Source organism: Dendrobium catenatum, unplaced genomic scaffold, assembly GCF_001605985.2.
Source record: "Dendrobium catenatum unplaced genomic scaffold, ASM160598v2 fragScaff_scaffold_908, whole genome shotgun sequence".
NCBI lineage: Eukaryota > Viridiplantae > Streptophyta > Magnoliopsida > Asparagales > Orchidaceae > Dendrobium > Dendrobium catenatum.
This window is the reverse complement of record NW_021319370.1, coordinates 676,057-686,821: the sequence shown is the minus strand read 5'-3', so window position 1 is coordinate 686,821 and position 10,765 is coordinate 676,057. Positions and strand designations below refer to the sequence as shown.

At 36.1% G+C, this 10,765-nt stretch overlaps 1 protein-coding gene across 2 annotated transcripts; it reads right to left on the bottom strand.

The window, feature by feature from the left end:
* Positions 1–582: 582 nt before the first annotated feature.
* On the bottom strand, positions 583–5,320 carry LOC110112457 (protein NDL3-like). Of its 2 annotated transcripts, none has more exons than XM_020844690.2 (11): positions 5,158–5,320; positions 4,723–4,822; positions 4,187–4,284; positions 3,995–4,083; positions 3,774–3,834; positions 3,610–3,696; positions 3,436–3,513; positions 3,304–3,360; positions 3,160–3,215; positions 2,648–2,795; positions 583–1,185 (listed from the first exon to the last, which is right to left on the bottom strand). In XM_020844690.2, exons 1-11 carry the CDS (start codon positions 5,215–5,217, stop codon positions 973–975), a joined length of 1,047 nt encoding a protein of 348 aa, XP_020700349.1. In that variant the 5' UTR covers positions 5,218–5,320; the 3' UTR covers positions 583–972. The 2 variants fall into 2 exon arrangements, with proteins under 2 accessions (XP_020700349.1, XP_020700356.1); XM_020844697.2 differs by having other exon boundaries at positions 2,648–2,783.
* Between the last annotated feature and the right edge of the window lie 5,445 nt (positions 5,321–10,765).

Here is a 10,765-nt window from a genome sequence, read left to right as displayed (position 1 = left end):
CTTTTATGGAATGTCCATCATTAACACAATGTATTAAAATATTCATATAATGATTATTTGATAAATTTTTTGTTGAATGTTGACTACCTAATATAACCCTCCTCTTTTATCATATAGGGCTTTAGATATGACAATAACAATGCTAATAAATTAACACCAACAGCTAAATTATTATTATTTGATGAAAGGCCCCTCAATTGCCTTTTTTTTTTAATTTTTATACAATTAATCTTTTTTTAAACAATTCTAATTATTTAATTAAATATTTTGAAAATTAAAAGTTATCACTTTTTATTTTCAAAACATATATATATATATATATATTTAAATCATAAAACTTTGATTATATGGCACATACAAAATCAACATTTGAATTTAAAAGTTCATATTTAGTTTTGTTGTAATAAAAAAAAAAAACAGTAACATACAAAATAACCTTACAAAAGAATAAAAAAATACTTAATTGCTTAAACTTGTCCGCTTCACCATTTACATCTACATTCAATGTTGCGGAAATGACTCTCCAAATTAACGAAAATCATAAAAAACTGCAACAAAAACAACTTTTTAATTGGGCCAATATAACAGAAATATAAGACAGTTTATTAAACTTTTTTAATAATAAAAAAGCTCAAAGTTTACAAACGAATTTGAAAAAAAAAATAAAAAGTCCTCTGAAAATGTCTTGCTATGTATATATCTACACCCCACCAACCAAATAGATTCATCAAATACCAGGGAAATTATTAGGTCCAGTTACCTTACAGAGAGATACATTCGGATTTCTCTCTGCCTACAGTAAAAACGCAGTCAAAGCGCAGCTGCTACAGTAACTACGTTTTAACTGTGCTTTGACTGCAGACAAAAACAAATCTGGATGTATCTCTGTATCAGGTGACCGGGCCTAATAATTTGCCCAAATACAGACAGTTCTCGGATGCTAAAGGCCACCTACCCATCACAATCAACATTTTAAAGTATTCTGGTCCTGATAGGCTTCAGCTTAACGCCCATACTCTCAGGAGAGAGCATCTCCGGAGAAATGCAGGAAGGGCTGAGAGGGCTGCGAGGGCTTGAATTTGGATTGCATGGCCTGTAAAGACCGTAACCCATGAAGAAATACTCCATGGGAATCAGCATTGCGTGTGGTTGCTCCTCTGTAACTACAGATCCGCACTCCTGGACCTGGCAGTAGAAACGACAAGTTCTTATGGGTAGTTTTGTGTTATTGAAATATTAGAGTTTATTATATATATAATGATTTATCTTAGATTGAGAATCGAAAAAGAAGTGAATTTTTTAACTTCTTGATTCATCTTAGATTTCGTTTAGGGCAACTTTCTTACTATTTTCTAAAGAAATTTTTTAGTACAAAATTTTTTTGCTAGAAAGCTACTTTAGAAAATAGAAAGAAAGTTGTCGAGACAGGATTTTTTTGGGACAGCTTCCTTACAGCTTCTTAAAGTATCTTTTTAGTACAAAAATTTTAGTAAGAAAGTCATCCCAAACGAAGCATTAATCTCGACTATTAATTTATTTAGATTACCAACTTAGCTGTTTGCTTTTTTACATATAATGGTAATAGAAGAAATGATGTCTGGTATCTTTGTTATCATTGAATAAGAAAATCTTAAATGTCATTTCAATCATATTTTGATTAGAACTGGATGTGTAGAACAAATTGAGACAACAAGATGCAAGATGTCATGATTGCTAAAAGCTAACAGAAACAGTTAAAAAATAATATAAATTTATAATTGATTACTCTATTATATTTTATTACACGTTACAAGTACTTTTTTTTTTAAAATTTTGGTGGTTTTTGTTCAATACCATTGCTTTTGAATTTTGATAGATTTTGTTCGAAACTGATATGAAGGTGTAAGAGTTTCGAACAATTATTACGTCCTTCGACCGAATGAGAGAAACATTCGGTTCGCAGGCAAAAATCCCGCGGTAAGTACCGAGGTGTACCGAGTTTTTTGAAAAACTCGGTACACCTCGGTACCGCGGGATTTTTGCCTGCGACCGAATGTTTCTCTCAGTCGACCGAACCAAATAAAACTTCAAGAGTTTCGCCTAAAACTCATCTTTTACCAAAAAAAAACCAATAGAACTTGAGTAGTTACTAATGCTCTATTAAAACTCTATCTCTAAATTCTCATTAATTTTCATATGTATTATAACTTATCAATCGATTAAATAATATTATTTGTTTCATACTTAAATATACTTAGGTAACATGTTATAATTAAAAAAAATCATGATGAAAACCAAAATTAAATCCCAAAACTGACGAAACTATCAAAACTAACAAAAACAAAAACTTTGTGGGAATTGCACTTTAAAAAACACAGCCATTTGACACAAAAGATTAAAAAAACACAAACTAAATCACCTTTTATCTTGGAGAACTTCTCTCTTCTTCTTTTCAAGTGAAGATTAGCAATCCAAAGGGTTAACATGCATTAGATTTTTTACTCAGTAAATGAAGATAGGTTAATACCCGAACTCAACAATAGAACATTCTAATTCAGAGGAATTAGGGTGGATTAACCAAAATAAATAAAAAACTATTTGACCAAAAAGAAAATTTACTAGATATGTAATATCGAGTTACCATCGAATAAAAAAAACATCTTCATACCTCAACAAGGACACTGTATCTTCTGTCAAGCTTGGAGATCATGTGGAGGGCATCAGAGTGGAAAGGAGAGCTATCACCGACAAATATCAATGTCCTGCACTGCAGGTTCTTCAAATCTTTAGTCAAGTCATGTCTCCTGTTAATAAGACCGAGCATTATTCAGCAAGAGCTGTATACAATCAGCTAAATTAGGGCATCTCCAACCGAAAATTCCATTTTTCACTAAAAAATGCAGTGAAACTAAAAAATGACGCGATTCATCTCCAATCGAACTTCATTTTACTCGGTAACGGTCTTTCTCCTCTTTCACACGTTTCTTCTGCAAATCCAGTAGAGACAGAAAAAATAGCGTAGGTGAACAGTCCAACGCCAATATTGGCGTCACACTGTTCACCCGCAACCAAATAGCGGAATTTTTTCCGTTCGGCTGGAGCTCGCGAGCGACGCCATTCATGCGTTTGGAGTTCGGTTGGAAAAGGCCTTAATTGACAAGAAAATTTACAGGACAGTACCCATTCATTGTCTCAAGAAATCGCCAGACATTTACAACTCGCCTTTCATCTAGCAGCTGAAAAGAGATCAACATTACAATCATTAAGCTTACCTCTAATCGCAGAAATATGAAATGAAAAAGAAAGAGTAATTGAATCGCTAACACTTCTGCAGGCTTGGACTATATCCGACTCAAGGAATTGTGTGCTGCCACGAACTTCCTGCCAGAAACAACAAGGTATATCACATGATCCTCTATAATGTTAAATCAGATTCCCAACTGAAAGCTATGTCACCTTACTAAAGTATCTCTGAAGTAAGAATTCTTTTGCTAGTCCACACATCCCATAGAAGTAGAGCAAATTAGACATCACCTGAGAATTTGGTTCATCAAAAAAAAATTTTTTTTCTTTCCACTGGAGGAGACTTAGAAATCTTCTCATTGAAGGATATATATATTCAAATGGTACCTTGGTGTAGAGCCATTGGGTCCAAGAAGGGGTTTTACATAATGGTGAGACAAGAATCAAACCAATAACGCGGTCTCGATATCTTGACTGCAATAAACTAGACTGAACTTAGATATGCAAAGCTACAGTTTAGTGCAATTAATATAACTAACAAAGAGACTTACAGCGAAAAGAGTAAGGATGTAAGCACCAGCAGTGACACCCATGCACATCACAGCTTTTAACCTGGATGAGAAATGAGAGATTTTCAATAAAGAAAAATGGTTCAGAAATTGATGCATCTTGTTCCCAGATTGCAATTTTCATTACCACATTGACTGGTTATAGAAAAACTATGATATTTAAATTAACAAATAAATAATCTCCATCTGTTACTGAATATTACCGAAAGAAATCGAGAACTTCTGCAACCTGATCTGCCAGGTCATCGACAGAAGGCAGTGGCACATCTGAAGAAATAGGACCAGCTCCCAACTGTAGGAACTCTTATGGTGAAGGAAAAATCATGTGAGCAGTTTTACATGTAAAATAAAAAAGAAAAGCAGATCATAGGAAGGATGCAAACCAAATCACTGACCTCATGTCCAGGAGGGCTGATATGATATATACAAAAATTATGAAGAAGCAAAGAAGCAGCTTCTGGGCAAAAAAATAATCCTTGAAAGCATGACATATCTGGTGAAAAAATACAAAAGGAGAAAAAATGCTCAAATTTTCCAGCCCTACTCATTTAATCATTATGCATGAATACAATTTCTAATTTTTTTTTTTGGAATATTTAGGCCAATTAAGGAAAAATCATATACAGACTCTAATTCAAAACCTCCTATATTAGTAGTCAAAGTTCCCAACCAACAGATCAAATGCACATGAAATAATTAGCAAAGGAGAAATTCGTTAACAACTATAATTTAATTCAGTTCAGTTCCATCATCATCAAAGGACGCACAATACGTTACGTAAACGGAAAGAGAGAATAAATAACCCTTTTACATTTAATCATCATAAACAATTCCTTATAAAACTGATAATTCTACTTGAAGAACAGAAAAAAGACAAGCCCAGGAGTTATTGAAAGAGAGGGGTGAGTTGAAATTAAACTTCCCAACTTACAGTTTAACGCTACATCAGGATAAGTTACAAGAGCAGGTTTTTCTTGATCACCAAACACAGCCACTGAAACAGAACCATAGCTTGTTTGTACAATGTGTTCCTGGTAGCGTCAATCAAACAAACAAATCAACAAATATACAAAAACTAAAAACCCTTATTTCTCCTATAAATCCACAAATAGAAGCTCGGAATCATTAAAATCCCATCTAATCATGACCAAAACATGCGAGGAAGACCAAATTTCACCAATCCTTCAAACCAAAGAAAGAATTTACATCTTTCGCAATCAGTCCGCGATTCTACTAGCAAATTGCAACGAAATGCGTTGCATTCTGCAGCACAAAACTCAACCAGTACACTAAACGCGCAGAATTTCAACAAAACCTCCGCTGAAAGAGCAGAACAGAAATAGATTGAGGTTTCAGGAGCTCAAACCTTGCCGCCGAACCAGATTCTTTCCACGTCAATGGAAACCGAGCTGCTCGATTCTCCCATCAGCCGTCAAACCACTAACAGTGAGCTCCTCCTCTCTCTCTCTCTCTCTCTCGCTCGCGCGCGCGCTGGCTCTCATTTGTCTTCTTCAGGGATTTTATACTCGGACGAGCTTATCTCCAGCCACCGACACCCTTGCAGTGTACATTTCTACAACACCGATTCTCACCCGACCCCACCTGCCAGCTGGCGGAGTTGTAGTAGAGCAGTGGTGGGGTCCACTAAGGAAGGTGACCGTAACGCGCCATTAATTGATCGGAGTTTAGCAGTGAAAGACGGAATAGAAATTACAAGCGCTAAACCCGCGCGCTATTGGGATTGAAAAAAATTAGCTCAAAATATTTTTTTTTATAAAATTTTCATTAAATAAAATTTAAATTTATTCGATATATTTTAAATAAATATACTTAAACTTTTGATTGTGTATTTGTATTTTATATTTATTTTAAAATAAATTTAATGAATTTAAGACTATAGTATTTTGATATATTCTTAGATTAAAAATAACTGATCAAAATTTAAAAAATTTTAAATATAAATAAATAAATATATTTAAGTATCTGATATTTAAACTTTTTTATTTATTTATATAATATTTTAGTGTCTAAATAATATCAAAGCTTATGTATAAAAAAATATACATTTAAATTTAGATAAATTAACTCCCCCTCCAAAAAAAAAAAAAGATAAATTAATGTTAATATTCTTACAGCATTTGTAGATTAGGATTTATTATAAGTAAAAAAAAAAAAATTAGAATTCGATATATAAACAAATGAGAATTCCATGATTTGTATGTTAATTCCCTTTTTGACACAAGAGTACCTGTTCATTTGATGCTTGTTACCTGTCGAGATAGGTTCTTGTGTAGCCTATTATATGACTTTTTTCCTTTATATATATTTTTTTTTCTTTATGTTTCAAAACAAGAACTATAAATACATATTGAAATGTAGGCGGGAGCAGGATTTTTGGATTTGAAAAATATTCTTACTCTGTTCTTGGAGTTTTTATGTATCATGTTTTCTATACATGTGGTGGTCTGAACTCAGGCAATGAGACAGTGATCTTCAGCTGGAGTTCATCGGAGAAGGTAAATTCATTTACCTTGTTCCTGAATTTACGAATTATCTCGTTTCAGATGCTCGGTCGGCGTCAAATTGGTATCAGAGCCGACGAAGATGCCACCTCGAAGAAACTCACAACGTCCGACAAGAGATGTAATCATTGAAGACTTGCAAAGAGAAATTCAACAGCTTCAACAGCGATTAGCACAGTTCGAACAGAGAGAACCAGATCAAGATGTCCAAGAAGACGAAGAAGAGGTGAACCCATTCCATCAAGATGCTCATAGCGAAGAGGAAGAAAGAAGAACTATACCTGGTCGTGTAAGACATCATCGAGACGATACTGGAGTAAAGATTGATCTACCTGAGTTTGATGGTAGGCTGGATCCAGATGAGTTTGTAAACTGGATGTATACTGTAGAAAGGATAATTGATTTTAAGGAAATTCCGCCAAAACGAATTGTCAAGCTCGTTGCCATTAAATTGAAGAAAAGTGCCTCCTTATGGTGGGAAAATTTGAAACAAAGTAGAAATCGTAAGGGGCGAAGCAAAATCACGACATGGGCCAAAATGAAGAAGGAACTTCAGCGTAAATATCTGCCATAGAGATATCGCCAAGAACTGTTCTTAAAATTCCATCACTTACAGCAACATCAACTAACAGTTGAAGAATATATCGTTGAGTTTGAGCAATTATCACTCCAATGTGATTTGTCCGAACCCGAGGAAAACACCATTGCTCGGTTCTTGGAAGGATTGCATACGTCAATTGCTAATGTAGTCCAATTGCAGCCGTATTGGACATTATAGGATGTTTTTAATCTATCCCTTAAGGTGGAAAAACAACAACGCCCAAACAAGTGGACTCGTGGTAGGACGATGGTTTCAGAAGATGGAATGGACCAGAACCAATTCAATAAACCAGATGAAAAATCTGTAGGAGTGGCATCTAGGAATAAAGAATTCAATAAACCTTCTAATGAACTACATAAACTACCTATAACTAATGGCTTGGCTCCAAGAAAGTTTTTTAGATGTCAAGGTTTTGGTCATATTGCCTCAGGTTGTCCAAATCGTAGAGTCATCACCCTCATGGAAGAAGTTGATCCTGAACAAGAATTGGTGTGTGGATCTGAATCAGAGGGTAATCCGCAATCACCAGTGGCCAAAACTACTGTCATTACAGCAGATGAGGGAAGTCTACTTGTTCTCCGCAGGCTACTCAGCTCACAGAATGAAGATATTAGCCAACGACATAGCATTTTTCAAAATAGATGCACTGTCAGCGGAAAGGTCTGTCAAATGATCATTGATAATGGGAGTTTTGAGAATGTTGTATCAACTACAATGGTGGAAAAACTTGCATTGCCCACAGAGGACCATCCCAAGCCATATGCACTATCTTGGATTCAAAAGGAAAACGAAGTCCAGGTAACAAAACGTTGTCTCATTAATTTTTCTATTGGAACCTTTGTGGAATAGGTATGGTTCGATGTAATACCTATGGATGCTTGCCATCTATTGTTAGGCTGCCTATGACAGTTTGAGAGAAAAACCGTGCACGACGGAGAAACAAATACTTATTCCTTCCAACATCAAAACAAGAAGATTATATTGGCTCTCATCCAGGGATCTCTGTCTACCAAACAGAGTCCTCAATTGCTGACGAGATCAGTATTTTTGAAGACTTTTAGGGAAGCTTGAACTAGATTCTTACTAGTCATAATGCTTGCCAATGAAACTAGTCACAGTTGCACAGCCACGGTACAAGATATCTTGGATAACTATAGAGACATTCTTACTAATGTTCTTCCTTCTAAATTACCACCTGAATGAAAAATCCAACATGCTATTGAGTTTGTGCTTGGAGCTGTTATTCCTAATCGCCCTACCTATAGCTTCAGCCGGACGAACAAGCTGAGCTCAAACGTCAAGTGCAAGAATTGTTAGACAAAGGATTTGTGTGGCATAGTGTTAGCCCATGTGTCGTTCCTGCTTTATTAGTTCCAAAAAAAGATGGAACTTATATAATGTGCATTGATAGAAAGTCGGTCAATAAAATTACTGTAAAATACATATTTCCTATCCCGCGTATTGACGACATGTTCGACCAACTTCAAGGAGCCACCATCTTCTCCAAACTCGATTTGCGCAGTGATACCATCAAATACGGATGAGGCCTGGTGATGAATGGAAAACTGCCTTTAAGACACATGAAGGATTATACGAATGGTTGGTTATGCCATTCGGCTTAACCAATGCGCCAAGCACTTTTATGCGTCTCATGAACCATATCCTACAGCCTTTTCTTTCTAAATTTGTGATAGCATATTTTGATGATATCCTCATCTACAACCATGATCTCCAGGAACATCGTCTCCATCTCCAACGTATACTTGAGCTTCTTCGGGAACATCAACTATTTGTGAACATAGATAAATGCCAACTTGCTGTCCCTCAGATTTCCTTTATAGGATATAAACTGTCAGGTGAAGGTTTGAAAGTAGATTTAACCAAGATTGAAGCAGTTCACATCTGGCCAGTGCTATAGTCTTTTACAGATGTTCAAAGATTCCATGGGCTAGCATCATTCTACCAAAGATTTATTCGAAATTTTAGTTCCATTGCTGCCCCGATGACTAAGCTTTTAAAAACCGATCACTTTGAGTGGAGCAAAGAAGCTCAAATAAGCTTTGACTTTGAAGATGCAATTATCATCGGCTCCCACACTGGTACTACCTGACTTCAACCAAGCCTTTGAAGTAGAATGTGATGCTTCAAATGTAGGCATTGGGTTGTGCTTACACAAGGTGGTCATCCAGTTGCGTATTTCAGTGAAACATTAAGTGATGCTCGACGAAAATACTCAACTTATGATAAAGAATTCTATGCTATCATTCGGGCTTTACAGCATTGGAATCACTACTTGCTTTCTAATGAATTTGTGCTTTTCTCAGATCACGAAGCCCTTCGCTTCCTGAGTCACCAGAAGAAATTGAAGGCAAGACATGCTTAGTGGTCAAAATTTTTATCAGCCTTCCATTATGTACTTAAACACAAAGCTGGACATAGTAATCAGGTGGCTGAAGCACTCAGTCAGCGACACCTTCTATTACAAACATTGCAAACTATGGTCATTGGGTTTGAAACCATCAAGGATCTCTATCCAGATGATCCAGATTTTCAGAACATCTGGCAACTATGTCAAAATGGACCCTTCAAGATTTTCCACATCAAGGAAGGATATCTTTTCTATAATCGGCAAATTTGCATACTCAATTGTTCCCTCTGATTAGATCTTATAACAGAAAGCCATGAAGGAGGATTGTCTGGGCATTTTGGAAGAGATAAGACTGTAAGTTTGCTGTCTGAATTTTTTTTTTGGCCTTCACTTAAGAAGAATGTGGGAAGATACATACAGAGTTATGTTACATGTAAGAGGGCCAAGACCACAAGTTCTAATGCTGGTCTTTATACACCACTGCCAGTACCCAGTTCACCTTGGTTTGATATCAGTTTAGATTTTGTTGTAGGTTTACCTCGCACCCAATGAAACAAAAATTCTATCATAGTGGTGGAGGATCGTTTTTCTAAAATGGCTCATTTCGTGCATTGTACTAAAACTTTGGATGCTACCCACACTACCGATTTGTTCTTTAAAGAGATCGTTCGTCTCCACGAGATACAAAAAATGATCACCTCTGATAGAGATGTCAAGTTCTTAAGCCACTTTTAGAAGACCCTTTGGGGAAAATTTGGCAGTCGTCTCCAATTTAGTTTGGCAGCCCACCCCCAAACAGATGGTCAAACAGAGACTGTCAATCGTAGTTTAGTTAACCTTTTACGTTGTTTTGTTGGCAAGAACATTCAACAATGGGATCTCATTTTAGCCCAGGTAGAGTTTTCCTTCAATCGATCCGTTAATTAAGCTACCAAACGAAGTCCTTTTGAAGTGGCATATGGATATAATCCCATCACTCCTCTTGATCTCATTCCCATTGTACCGAACACTGCTTTTAGTGCTGACGGGGAGCAACGTAGTAGAGAGGTTCAACATTTGCATAAACAACTTCAAGATACCATTGCAAAGCACAACCATAAATGTCAGAGACAAGCCAACAAATCTCGACGACAAGTTGAGTTTAAGGAAGGTGATTTTGTATGGATTCAATTACGCAAAGAATGTTTTCCTTGTGGGGCTTTTGCCAAATTAAAGCCCAAGGCTGATGGTCCTTTCCGCATCATAAAGACGATCAATGATAATGTCTTTCAAATTGACCTTCCTGGTGACTACAACATATCCACTACCTTCAATGTTGCAGACTTGACGCCTCACTATGACCTCGACAGCTCTCTTGCCCCGGGAGAGAGACACCATAATGTACCTGTTCGTTAGATGCTTGTTACCTGTCGAGATAGCTTCTTGTGTAGCCTATTATATGACTTTTTCCTTTACATTTTCTTTCTTTCTGTTTCAAAATAAG